At 49.9% G+C, this 14,364-nt stretch overlaps 1 protein-coding gene across 1 annotated transcript in view; it reads right to left on the bottom strand.

Annotated features, from left to right (window-relative positions):
• Positions 1 to 14,364, bottom strand: part of CCDC60 (coiled-coil domain containing 60) — a gene marked incomplete at both ends in the record, with an annotated part of 178,894 nt that overhangs the window by 5,385 nt on the left and 159,145 nt on the right. Inside the window, 5 exons of the mRNA XM_080717652.1 lie at positions 2,906 to 3,028; positions 3,657 to 3,719; positions 7,014 to 7,085; positions 10,629 to 10,713; positions 13,037 to 13,274. Coding sequence (XP_080573778.1) covers positions 2,906 to 3,028; positions 3,657 to 3,719; positions 7,014 to 7,085; positions 10,629 to 10,713; positions 13,037 to 13,274 — 581 coding nt within the window. The remainder of the gene's footprint in view (positions 1 to 2,905; positions 3,029 to 3,656; positions 3,720 to 7,013; positions 7,086 to 10,628; positions 10,714 to 13,036; positions 13,275 to 14,364) is intronic.

The raw sequence follows: 14,364 nt of genomic DNA, 5'->3' as shown, positions 1-14,364 counted from the left end.
TTTCTTGCTGAACCTGCCTCTTTTCATCGGCCCGGCAGCTTCCCCATCCTGACTGTTTGCACAGGTTTCTTATCTGTAAGATGGGCCTAGGGATGGCTCCTACACCTCAGGGGTGGGGGCTGACTGTGTGTAGAGCACTGAGCCTGCCACCCACACACAGTAGGTGCTTAGCTCATGCAGGCTCCTCTCTCCCACTACCCCTATCATTTTGTCTATCTCTCCAAGGAGGATGTATATTACAAATGCAAACATGTCAACCCTCTGCCTACAGTGTTCGATGTCTGCATGTTACTTGGAATAAATTCCTTAGAGTAGGCAATTCTTCTGTCCTTACAACATTTTCCAGTTTCACTACCCTCTTTCTCATTCCTTCTCTCCCAGAATTTTATGCTTTGCTTCCTAATCAAAGTCTCTAAGTTCAACCTCTACTGCTGGACTAGGAAAGCCATTTTGTAAGGAGGCTATATGGATAATGATCCCAGGGGCATTCTACCTCTGAGCTTTACCTCCACTTCATTTTATTTTTAATTTTATATATTTTTTGGTACTGGGGACTGAACCCAGAGGCATTCTACCTCCAAGCTACACTCCTAGCCCAGTTTTATTTCCTATTTGGAAACAGGGTTTCACTAGGTTGTTGAGAGCCTTGCTAAGTGGCCGAGGCTGGCTTTGAGCCTGAGATCCCCCTGCCTTAGCCTCGCAAGCACTGGGATTACAAGTGTGCACCACCACACCCGGTTTATTTTTTACTTTTGAAACAGGGTCTTGTTAAGTTGATGAGGGTCTTCCTAAGTTGCTGAGGCTCATCTCGAACCTGTGGTTCTCCTGCCTCAGCCTCCCACGTGCCGGGATTACAGGCACCCGTCACAGTGCCCAGCTTAGTGAAGTGTGTTACGATGTGGCGCTCTTTCTTGCTCTCTGACCTCCCTGAAGCTATCCCAAGCCCTATCCATGCCTGGCTATGGGCAGTTCCCTGGTTCTCGGTGCCTTTTCTGGCCTGTGGGACTTTGCTGTTGCTTTTATTTGGAACTCCCTTTCCTCTTAATTTTTCAGTGCGATGCTTTGGGATTGAATTCTACCTCTGTTAATTAGCCCCTTGGGGGACTGTGGACAAGAGACAGGTCTGAGTCCACTTTTATCATCTATAAAATGGGTCTAAGTTGGGCATGGTGGCACATGCCTGTAATCCCAGTACTTGGGAGGCTGAGACGAGAGGATCACAGGGTTTTGGGACAGCTCCAGCAAGTAGTGAGACTCTTGTCAACTTTCTGAGACCCTGCTTCAAAATAAAAGTAAAACAGGACTTGGAGTGTAGCTTGGAGGTAGATGCCCTTGGGATTAACCCCCAGTATCACACACAAGAGTGTCTAATAATAACACCTACCCTCTAGGATTGTTATGAGGAGTAAATGATCCATGAACCCAGGCTCTTCCCCGTGAGGGGTGCATGGTTCCCTGGAGTCTGCCCACCAGTGCCCTGGAAATCTCTGTTCTTATTAAGCTGAAAGCATGTCTCCCAGAGGCCCGTCCTGATGGTGTCCTGGGTCAGGAAGGGCGTGCACTGTCCGCGTCTCTTAGCCCTCTGCTTAGTGACCTGCTGGCGCTCCTTGCCCTGTGCAGCAGCCACCTGTTCACTTGTCTGCTTCCCCACTACACCAGGAGCTCCCAGAAGGCAGGCTCAGGCCTTAGTCTTCTCCAGACCCCCAGCCAGAGCAGCCATCTGGGCAGTCCTGTGAGGAGGAGAGCACCCAGGGCAACCTCGCAGCCCTCACTGCACGCACCACGGTGGAGGGTCACCGCGGGCAGGTGGGGAGAGCCAGGGAAAAGGGACAGGGCCAGCCCCCAGTCACCTCCGCAGAGAGGACTTCGCGATTGCCCCACCCAAATTGCATTCCCATGGTTTCTCTTTTTTCTTCTTTTCATTCATCTTCTTTCTATGTTTGTCTGTCTGTCTGTCTATCTCATCTATCATCTTTTCCTGACATAGCCCCTATCCTTTCTTTTATTAAGTGATTAACATTTTTTTTTGGTGGTACTGGGGTTCCTGGAAGCCCTTCTACCTCCGGTATACACTCCCATGGGCTACACTCCCAGACCTATTTTTTTTAAACATTTTTATGTGGAAACAGAGTCTCTTAAGCCAGCAAGGCTGGCTCTGAACCAGCGCGATCCTCCTGTCTCCGCCTCCCAAGCGCGGGGATTACAAGCGTGCGCCACCACGCCCAGCCACAGTGATTAACATTTTTAAAAATTTTTAATTTTTTGGAGCCAGGCGTGGTGGCGCACGCTTGTAATCCCAGCTTTTGGGAGGCTGAGACCAGAGGATCGTGGTTCGCAGACAGCCTCAGCGACTTAGTGAGGCCCTCTGCAACTCAGTGAGACCCGGTTTCAAAAGAAAATAAAAAATAGGGCTGGGGGTATAGCTCAGAGGTAGAATGCCCCTGGGTTCCATCCCCAGGACCACACACAGAAAATGTTTTTTAAAATTTTTTGTGGCTCTGGGGATGGAACTCAGGGGACATTCTACTTCTGATATATACACCCAGCCCTATTACACACACACACACACACACACACACACACACACACACACTTGAAACAGGGTCTCATTGAATTGCTGAGGGTCCTGCTCACTTGCTGAGGCTGTCCTTGAACCTGCGAGCCTTCTGTTTTAACCTCCCAAGTACTGAGATTACAGGTGTGTGCCATGGTACCCAGCTACTAGAATAGTTATAATTTATACCTCTAAGTTTGTAGATACAATTATTTTGTTTCTGCCCATATTTTCCAGGAGACCGTTAGCTCCCTGAGGGCAGGAAATGAGCCCAGTACCCATCACCGGGTGGGCACACCATAGGTATGAGGCAATCGTCCTTGGAGTGAATGGGTATTTTTGCAACCTTACTTCATAAGGATCTCCATCTTGTCCTGCAGGCAGAAGCCAGCTTCCTGGGCAACGCTGTAGAACTTGGCTCTCATGGTGCTGCAGACCCCGCTCTTGCAGAGGATGATGTCACGGTTTGCACGGCTGCAGACACAGATAAGAAGGGCTTGGGGGATAGAGCCCAAGGGACACCCTTCCTCCCTGCAGCCTCACAGGTCCCAGTCTGACCTCCTTGGGCCCATGATGCTCTGCAGTGGGGATTCCTGCACTCGCCTGGGTTCTTGGCCCTCACCCGGAGCCTCCCTCAGCATCCCCCCGGTTGCAGGAAGCACAGCTCACAACATCAGGCTAGAGTTTCTGGTCACTGGGGCCCAGCAAATGTTAAGGGTGTGAGGTGGGATTTGAAGCTGTGATGTTCAGGTTCAGCCTCCAGCTCCACCCCGTTCCCCAAGACATTTCACTTGGCCAAGTTTCAGCTCGCTTCTCTGTAACATGGGATGCTGGCCCTGCCTTGTCAGATTGTTCTCTCGAATAGGCATGGTGATGGGTGTAGATGACTTTTCACAGAGCCCCGTGGGACAGGGGGACCTCCTTGCTGCGGTCTGCACGGCTGCTCCGCCTCTGGGCTGGGAGCCTTTTCTCGGGGATCCCTAGTTCTTCTATGCTGCCTATGGCTCCAGGGGTCTGGTCTGCTCCGGGTCACTTCCATACCCCTGGGCTGACAGGAAGTCTGGTGTGCCCCCGCACAGATTTCTCTTTGCCTATGGCTTACCCTTTAGACTTCTTCTGGACTACCTGGGTGTGGCTTTCTCCACTTGTCGTGCTGGACTTGTCACTGAAACACCAAGGGTGGTTTCAAGTTGCCTTGAGTCTGACTTTTATCAGAAGGGTCCCTCAGGGTCCCCACAGCACCCTAGCCTCCAGGACCCAGGTAAGAGGACGATTCTCATGAAGGCACCCAGACTCGATGCATTTCCCCTCTCGGCCTTCGCTCCTGCCTGGAGGGCCCCCTACCCATTTCTCCCACTTAAATACCCCCCGCCCCATTCTACTGTCCACCACAAGCTCTGCCTGCCCAGATTCTTTGGTCCGGCTTTGACCTTCGGCCTCTGCATGGTGTCAGGGCTATATATTTTTCTGGATCTCAGTTTCATTTGTATAAAATTGGTTTCTCCAATGAAAAGATGACTGTTTTAGGCTGTTTCTTTCTTTCTGCAGATTTCAACATAGGGCCAGGTGCATCTTTGGTAAAGGGACGGCCGAGTCCTCATGTCTTTGGCGTTCCCAACCCAGGACGGCCGCGTCACTCAGGGGTTCCCTTCTCTAAGCGGGGGCCCTGGAGCTGAACCTCCGCTGTCCTTTGCTTTGGAGACAGAGCTGGATTCGGAGCCCAACCCAGCGGCGCCACTACTGTCTATGGGTGAGCAACTCCCTTCAATCAACTCGTCTGACCCAACACCTGACCCCTCTGGGTGTGGCCTGATGGCACCCCCCCCCCCCGTCAGGCTGCTGTACCCTTGACTCTGCAAAGGCAGGTTCCCTGGAGGTGGGTGCGCCCCTGGCCGGTCTCATCTCTCTTACATATCTCCTGCGGGTCCTTCTTTCGTGACCTGGGCCCTGAGCACTATTCTCCAGCTCCTATACTTCCCTGTCTCCTCTGGTTTCTTCCACTATTGAACAACAGACTTGACCACTTCAACCGTGTGGCCCAAGGCGGTGACACCGTCTTGTCTTCTCATCATTCCTGTGATGTATGGCCAACCCCTCCTTTTTGGCCATGTGGCTCTTCTTTATGTAAACAGGCCCGGTCCAGGAAAGGTCCTGGGCCTGCTAGACAGACAGCTTCTGGATGGGAAGCAGGCCCCAGCAATAATATCCAGAAGGCCTTGCGGCATCCCGAGCAGCTGCCCAGCCCCTGCAGGTGAATAGCTGGGGGACGATGGCCCTAATCTTCCTCCTATGGGCGACTTTTTCTCTCTTCTTTCCTTCCCTCTTTTCTTTTTGCTTTGTGATACTGGGATTGAATCCAGTGGATTCCTACCTCTGAGTTACAACCCCAGCCATATATATATATATATATATATATATATATATATATATATATATATATATATATATATATATTTTTTTTTTTTTTCCTTGCAGTACTGGGGGATGGAACCCAGGGGCATTCTACCTCCAAGCTACCTCCCAGCCCCTTTTCATTCTTTATTTTGTAATAGGGTCTCACTGGGTTGCAAAGGGCCTCACTAAGTAGCTGAGGCTGTCCTCGAACCATGACCCTCCTGTCTCAGCCTCCCAAATGCTGGGATTTACAAGCATGCGCCACCACGCCCAGCTAGCCCTTTATATTTTGATAAAGGGTCTCGCTAGGTTGCTGAAAGCCTCGCTACTTTGCTGAGGCTAGACTTGAACCTGCGGTCCTCCTGACTCAGCCTCCCAAGGACTAGGATTATAGTAGTACCACGCCTGGCTGGCTCTCTCTCTTCCTTAGAGCTTTGACCATGACTCAAGAAGAGGTGGGCGGTGGGGTGGTGGCGCTGTCAGCTGGGGCCAACTCAGATGCCTTTGCCTGCCTTGCTGTCCCTTCCTCTGGTCCTCACTGGGTCTCAGCCACACTGGTCTTTGCTCAGTGCCTATGAGCTCCTTCTGGTTTCGGGCCCTTTGCACATGCTGTCCCCACTTTCCTACATCATACACAAGCCAATTCTATGTTCTTAAGTCTCAGCTATGATGTCAAAGTTAGTCTTGGTTAGGACCTTGGGGCAAAAAGTTATTCTAAGCCTCCCTACCTTTCCTACAGAATATTTTTCAGTCATGATTTTGTGGCTAACCATGGGATTATTTAGGACACGCTTGGCACCATTATTAAATTATGCAGTTCTTAAGCAGGGACAGAATTTGAGGGGTCCATGAGTGCAGATGGGGAAAAAAAAGCTTCATCTTTATTTCAGCTAGTCTTTAACTGAAATGGGATCACAGGTATTTGCATATCACATTCCGATTGTGAGAGATAGTTTTGAGGAATCCTTTACACTCAATGCTAATCCGAAATTACAGTAGTCATCAGACTTGCTGTTAAGTTGTATTATATAATTCATTGCTAAAGAAGTTCGGAGACTACGGTATGCCAGATTTGGTTGTAATATAGAAATCTATATTGCTATAGATATCTTAGCTGTCCTTTGTAATTCAGAGTGTGCATTTAAAACATTTTTCTAAAAGGCTCCCTCAGACTACCGAAGACATAAAAGGGGTCCAGGCAGCGAGATTCTCTGGGACGGACACTTTTGTTTTATTGACTCTTAGATCTCCAAAACCTAGCAGAGATACTGGGGAATATAAGAATATTATTCAAAAAAATTTTTTTGCAGTACTGGGGTTTGAACTCAGGAGCACTCTACCACTGAGCAATATCTCCATCTCTTTTTGTTTTTAAATTTGAGTTGGGGTTTTGCTAAGTTGCTCAGGCTGGCTTAGAACTTTCCATCCTCCTGCCTCAGTCTCCGGAGTCACAGGATGACAGGTGTGTGTCCCTGCCCCCTGCCTCTAAGCATATTCTCTTAGTGAATAAATGAACCGAGGGAAGACCGCCACGTCGCGCATAACAAGCCTTCCGAGTAAAGAGGGGAAGGGGATTTTACTCAGCAGAAGGCCCCTCAGGTCCATCTGTGCATATGTTGCAAACCTCAAATATGCAGAACAAAATTTATTTGTAAAAGGGGGGAAGAAGCCAGGCACGGTGGCACATGTTTATGATCTCAGTACTTGGGAGGCTGAGGCAGGAGGATCCCAGATTAGTAGACAGCCTCAGCTACTTAGTGAGACCCTGTTTTAAAAACAAAAGAATTAAAAATAGGGCTAGGGGGTATAACTCTGAGGTAGAATGCCCTTGGGTTCTATCCCCAGTACCACAAAAGAAGGGGGGGGGAAGGTAGTTCTGGCCTGTACCCTCCCAAACTCACTCTCTGCTGCTGCTGGAGAATGTTAATTTGATGGTATGTAATTTTCGGGGAGAGCCACCTGGATACCCACAGTGAGGTCAGTGTCCCCCCTGCCCCCTGCCCAGCCTAGGGGCCACCCCTGCAGTGGCCTGCCTGGAACCTGCTGTGGCTTCAGCCCTTCCTACCTGGACTTGTGGGTGGTCTGCCCCTCCTTGAAGGCAGAATCGCTCTTGTTTGGCTTGAGCACAGACAGGATGCTGAAAGGCAAGAAAGGCCTGTGAATGGCGGCTCGGATGCTCCTTCCCCCAGCTCTCCCTGGGACGTGGGTCCTCCTCCTAGAGAGGGTCTTCACAGCCACAGGCATGGGCGGGCTGGAGAGCTGGTTAGGAGCACACATATACACACACATGTCCAGAGATTTCATCTCACTGGGCCTGGAGGAGGAAGCTACATGTAAAGCCACACACACACCCAACGCCCCTAGAATTGTATCTTCTCAGAAGCACACACAAATGGCTCTTAAACATGCACACACACACACACACACACACACACCTAGAATTCTATATAAACACACACCTATACCTACAAGTTCACACATAAATGTTCACAAACACACACATCTTTAGAATTCCACACACATGCCTAGAATCACACACACAAACACATACACATCGAATTCCACACACACACATACACAACCACCTAGAATTCTCTACACACTCTCACACACTCTGGAATGACACACATACCTATGCGTAGCATTATACATACACATGCACCCCTGGAACACACACACACACACACACATACACACACGCACACACACCTAGGATTACACCCACACGTACAGAATCTCCCAGCGTTCGGTGAAGCAGTATCCACTTGAAGTGCTTTTTTAAAACACAGTTGCCTCTGGAGACTCTGGCATGGTGGGTCAGGGCGAGGCCTAGATATTTGCATTTTTCATGCTGATTCTGATCTCCAGGAACATTTGGGAATACCACTAGAGGATTTTAAGAAAACACCGTCTGCCTACAGGACGAGGTGACAGTCTGGCCTTGAGGCTGGGGGCTCGATGAGACTGTCTTTTAGGGGTTCCTAGAACTCCAAGATTCATGTCAACCTCTGAGGGAGCAGACTTGGTGTGGAAAGCGAGAAAGAAATCCTGGCTTCAAAGTGAGGGGGCAGAGGGAATCTGCAGCCTCCTCCACGGTCTCCGCAGCTCTGCAGCAAGGGCCTCAATATCAGCTCTCTCAGCCAGAGATCAGGGAGACATCTGCTAACCTCCCCAGGGATAAATGAGGAAGGGACATTTCAACAGGCCTTGCTCTGTAACCAGGGTTATTTTATGATTAAATAGAATGGAGAGACCATGTGGTGGGTCTTCTGAGAACCCAGCCCGAGTGTGATCTTGACTCTGAAGACCTCGTGCAAGCCACTTGTAGCTCCTCTCCATCTGTGAAGCGGGGCCACAGGGACAGTGAATAGACCGTCTCAGCAAGGTGCTGCAAACACTCCATGGGGCGCTGCGCAGGGAATAAAGGCAACGACCATCCCCACCACCGCTCCCACCACTGCCACCCCCCCCCATCATCATCATCATCATCATTACCATGACCACCATGACCACCACCACCACCACTCCCATCACCACTCCCATCACCACTACCACCACCATCACCATCACCACCACCACCATCACCATCACCATCACCACTACCACCACCACCATCATCACCACCACCATCACCACCATCACCATCACCATCACCATCACCACTACCATCACTACCACCACCACCATCACCATTACCACCACCATCATCACCACCATCACCACTACCACCACCATCACCATCACCACCACCACCACCACCATCACCACCATCACCATCACCACTACCATCACTACCACCACCACCATCACCATCATCACCACCACCATCACCACCACCACCATCACCATCACCATCACCACCACCATCACCACTACCATCACCACCACCACCATCACCATCACCACCATCACCACTACCACCACCATCACCATCACCACCATCACCATCACCACCATCACCATCACCATCATCATCACCACCACCACCACCACCATCACCATCACCATCACCACCACCATCACCACCACTACCATCACCACCACTACCATCACCACCACCACTACCACCACCACCATCATCTCCATCACCACCATCACCATCATCATCACTATTACCACCACCATCACCACCACCACCACCATCACCATCACCACCACCACCACCACCACCACCATCATCTCCATCACCACCATCACCATCATCATCACTATTACCACCACCATCACCACCACCACCACCATCACCATCACCATCACCATCATCACCACCACCACCACCATCACCACCACCACCACCACCACCATCACCTCCATCATCACCATCACCATCATCATCACTATTACCACCACCATCACCACCACCACCACCATCACCATCACCATCATCACCACCACCACCACCATCACCACCACCACCACCATCACCTCACCATCACCACCACCACCACCACCATCATCACCACCACCACCACCACCACCATCACCACCATCATCACTATTACCACCACCATCACCACCACCCCACTGCGTTAGTGTGTATGACATGCCACACATCAGCTGTATGTTAAATCAATGCATTAGTTCACTTAATGCTCTAAATGACTCATTGACGTAGACACTATTTGCCTAACATCTATAATATCTTATGAGAATACTATTTCATTCTCACAATGACCCTTGCGCTGGCTAAGGAGCTTCATTTTATAGACTGGGAGTCAGGCTCTGGGAGGCCAAGCCACGTGCCCCACACCACTCAGCAGTTGAATGGTGGGAGGGAGACCGTCACGAGTCTCTTTGGTCCCAAAGCCAATGCTTTGATTCTACGTGATTTCATCTTATAGACGAGAAAGCGGAGGCGTAGAGAAAGGCTGAGTGACTTGCCCGAGGGTACTGGGATTTGGACTCCAAAGTCAGCGCTCATGCTGTGAGCTCTTTCAAAGGACGGGGACACCTGGAGCTGACGCTGGTCATTAATGGGAGCCTATGGCCCGACATCATCTCTGAGTGCCTCCAAGTGCCACCTTCCACAGCCCCGACATGAGCGAGGTCGCAGCAGACAGACTCCTGAGCGGCAGGCGGAGGCGGGGTGAGACACACGCGAGAGTGTGCGGTGAACTGTAATTACGGTGATAACAATAACCAATAAGTCACAGCCGGCGTCCCAGTAGGCTGAAGGCGATGATGAACCTCTTCTCCTGCCCCATTTGTTTTCAGGGAGTAATTTGCTCGTTCAGAGGGGTGTCCACGTGAGACGGGAGCTCTGGCTCCAGCCTGCGCTCCTCCCGAGGGGTTTAGAGGTCAGAAGCCCGTGTTCAAGGCCCCCCGGAAGGACGACCCCTCAAAGGCACGTCTGATGCTACTACCTGATGGCTCCTCCAACTGATTTCTGGCTCAGGACGCCCAAGGACGTGCATTGCTCTTAGGATAAAAGCTGGAATTCTGGAGGCCAGGCTGCTGAGGAGAACCGCAGCCCAGCGTGTGCCTCTCTGCCTCCATTTGGTCTGCCTTTCAGTTCCTCAGTGGTGTCTGGCCACGTTTGTCCCTGTGCTGCCTGCACACGCCGCTCCTGCCTTCCTCGCCTGGGTCATTTCATCAGAACCAGAGGAACCTGATACTTATCCCCATCCTAAACCAGACTGATACTTTTTTGCGTGTGATGCTTTTCCTCAAGAGGACATACCTGGGAGCTTTCCTCTGGACCCCGTTTTCTGTCACGATTGCTCTCCGGGAATCTTCCCAAACCATCTCCAGAAGCTTCTGCAGATCTAATTGGAACACAAGAGGTCGCCCTTCAGATGGGATTGTGCAGGGCAGGGTCCGGGCCCCAGAGAGAGCACCCCTGGCATCCAGGCTCAGAAGAGGCGGCTTGTGGGGTTCAGCAGCCCTGTGATCTCATCACGGCTCTACTTAACACCCATCACTGAGTCTCCGTTTAGGGGAGATGAGGACTTGCGACCTCTGCCTGCTCTTCTTCCTGCGGTACCCAGAGAGAATTGTGTCTAGCTCTGAGAAGGAAATTGGCTTGTTTAGGAGACCCTCTCGGATCTCCCTGGGCCCAGATATCCAAACTGGTGATTCACAGGCTAAATACAGCTCACTAATGTATTTTATTTGATTTAGGGTGCATGCTGACCTTTTAAAACAAGAAGGTATCACATAAAAACCTAGCTCTCCAGCTTTCCTCAGGGAGTATCTGAGGCGGGGCCAAGGTACCCTCTTCCTGGCTGCATTTTGCTGTGAGCCCCAGACAGGCATGTGCCCTCCATCTGCCCCCGACCCCTTGCTGTGCTACCTGACTTTTATTTTTACACTTAATGTGGTTGGTTTTTTTCATATACTGTACAGATATTTCTTCAGATCCTACTGTGATTGGGTTGAATCATGTTTCTTGATCCCCAGCACCTCAGAAAGTGACCTTATTTGGAGACAGAGCCACCGGAGAGGTAAGGAGTTGGCATAGGTGGATCATGCTAGAATATGGTGGCCCTTCATCTAATATGACCAATGTCCTAAAAAGAGGAGAGACAGCCCTCGGAGAGGAAGAGACTGCCACTCCCAAAAGTCGAAAAATCAAATATGGATAGAGGAAGCCACATGCATCAAGAAAAACAGGAATTGGAAGTAATGGTCATGTTGTACGTGGATACATATTTGCATATCTCCTGCTTCATCACTCGTTTCCAATTCCTAGCATGGAGCCTGCTTGAGAAAAACAAAACAAAATAAAAAAAATACAAAACAAAACATCTCCAGAAAGCCACAATCTTAGGGACAGTCTTTTCCGCCAGATTGTAGCTGTCCGTGGTGCTGAAACACCACAGCCTGAGGTTACTTACTACTTGGTGACTATCTCCTCTGGAATTTCTCTCCAGATTTATGAATGGGGGGAGAGAATAAGGGTCTCGGAATAAGAAGAGGAGGATGGACACACACGCGCGCGCGCACACACACACACACACACACACACACACACACTCATTGGGAGACCAGAGATACCCCTGGAAATAACAGAGAGGAAACTTTGGAGATAATTTTCAAATAGTTCTAGGAATCCAAAAGGAAACAAAAACTGGTCATTCATGGGATTTGAGCAACTGAAAGGTTTCTTAGTGGTGTATCCTGTTTGCATCCCCAAAGGAACACACATAATACAAGTTTGTTTCCATTGAATAAAAATAGTTTTTGAGTTTTCTTTTCTACTACAGAGCGTAGAAGGACTGATGTTGATTTGATGTGTCTTTGAAAGGCCTATCACATTTCTCTCCTGTCTCTGGGGTCCAGGATTCCCCTTCCCTCCTCCATGCCTGGCACACAGTCCTGACCTCTCTCCCAGCACTGACAGCCTGGGAGGGTAACTGTCCGTTAAGTTTGGGGTCTTCCCCTCTAGGCTCTGAGTTCCTTGTGGGCAGGGGTCACGTCTTATTTTTCTTCCTATTGAGAATACTGGCAGCGTACATGGTGTATTATGGGGTCTCAGCCAATCATTGCTGAATTAATAAGTTAACAATTAAGAACAACAATAAAAAGAGGGATTTTGGAGAGTCCGGGCCACATTTGGGAATCAGCCAAGGGTCAAGTGCTAATTCAGACACTTTTCACCCTGAAGTACGGAGAGTCCGGGCCACATTTGGGAATCAGCCAAGGGTCAAGTGCTAATTCAGACACTTTTCACCCTGAAGTACTGAAGATACTGAATTTGAAAGACTTAGTGTGAAGAATAATGTATCTTGCTAAAAACACACGTGGAGACGATGAAGTGGGGTGGGATCTGGAGAGAAACTATCTCACTATAGTGTTTAATTACAATGCACCAATAAAAATGATAAAAGATGTGCATTGACTGCATGCCAGAATGACACTATTTTGTATAACTTGGGCTCAATTAAAACATTTAATTCAAGAAAGGCAGCCGTAAGCATGGACTGTCTCTCCAGGAGTGGGTGGCTAAGGGTCATGCAGGCTACTGAGTATATTTTCAATCTCTACTGAGAAAAAGGAAGAGGATTGGGGCCAGGGAACCTATGTCTCTGTTACTCAAGCGGAGGTTGAGTGGGGAGGAGGGCCTGGTGGGACCGCGGCTGGACTTACTGACGTGGAGGGGCTCTTCATCTGGCTTCGTTGAGGATGACTCGTTGTCATCCACGTCTTTGCTGCCGGTCACCTGGGTGCCCACGCTCTGGGGGTCATCTGAGCCGGGGTTCACAGAGATCATGCTGCTCTGGGGGGAGGAGCCCCCACTGGTCCGAGACAGGCTGAGCGTGGAGCCCCGCCGGCTGGGTTTGCGGCTGGTGGTGGCTCGCATGGCGGGGATTTTGAATTTCTTGGTCTGCAGGAAAGAGAGAAGGAGGAGTGATTTCAGAAAGGAGGGAGAAAGGATGAAATGAAAGAAGAGAGGAAGGGAGGATAGAGAAAGAGAGAGAGGGAGAGAGAGAGAGAGGAGAGAGAGAAGAATAGAGGGTGGGAGAGGAAAAAGGAAGAAAGGAAGAAGGGAGGAAAAAGTCTTTTTAACTCGCCATAGCTAGTCAGGAGCGGGCCTGGGACTCAAACACAGGTGATGGGCCACAGTCAAATACGATGTCTGGCTTTAAAATGCTTTAGGAAGCTCTTTAAGTGGCATCAAAAGTGCCCTCGTTCCCATGGTGATGACTGGCATTTAAAATGCCAGGTTTACAGTGGGGAAGAGTAGGCCCTCCGTTGCTCTGGAGAAAGAGCTCAGAACCGGCAGTGCTGTAATTTACACTTCTGTAATTAACAGAAGTGATTTTATTTGTGAACATTTGAAATAAAAGCGCTTGGGCAGGGATTCAGACTGATGACTTCTTTAGGTGAAACTCACAGTGTCTGATACCCTAGGAAAAGTAGACAGAGGGAAGAGGCCAAGATTTAATCTATATAGAAGAGGATGGAGAGAATTGTATTTCGTGGGTTCATTTCCAGGAGCCTACTGTTATGTGATTGGCTACCTCATGGGGCCTGAATATAGTCGGAACCTCTCTGCATGGGATTAGGGGAGGGATTTCTTGGTTGCACAGAGGAAGGTAGAAGGTGGGGGAATGGGAGCGCGAGAGGGAAGACTGGGGCTTAAGATATGATTTCTTCCTGTGCTTGGCTCCCCTGCTCCCCAGGTCCTCAGTGAAATTCTACACAAATGGAGAATGGGGGCTTGGATTGGGTTTAGCCAAATTTCCAATGAGCATGCAGCAAGAAAAAAATAACAAAAATACCAAGAGTTGGCATGTTCTCTCCTTGGGCAAATACAGAGCGTGGTACAAGGCTCCCTTTGTCAGCAACCAAGAGCCTGCCAGACTGACAGAAAGCCGCTCTGCTCCCTGCCACCCCGGGGGCAGAGATGAAGTCGAGAGTCGCCCGAGAGGTCGCCTTTTCCTCTTTCATCTGTCACGGTTTGAATTCCCGAC

This window comes from Muscardinus avellanarius, assembly GCF_963383645.1.
Source record: "Muscardinus avellanarius genome assembly, chromosome: 21".
Taxonomy (NCBI): domain Eukaryota; kingdom Metazoa; phylum Chordata; class Mammalia; order Rodentia; family Gliridae; genus Muscardinus; species Muscardinus avellanarius.
Note: the sequence above shows the minus strand (reverse complement) of the source record. Positions and strands in the feature narration are given on the sequence as shown.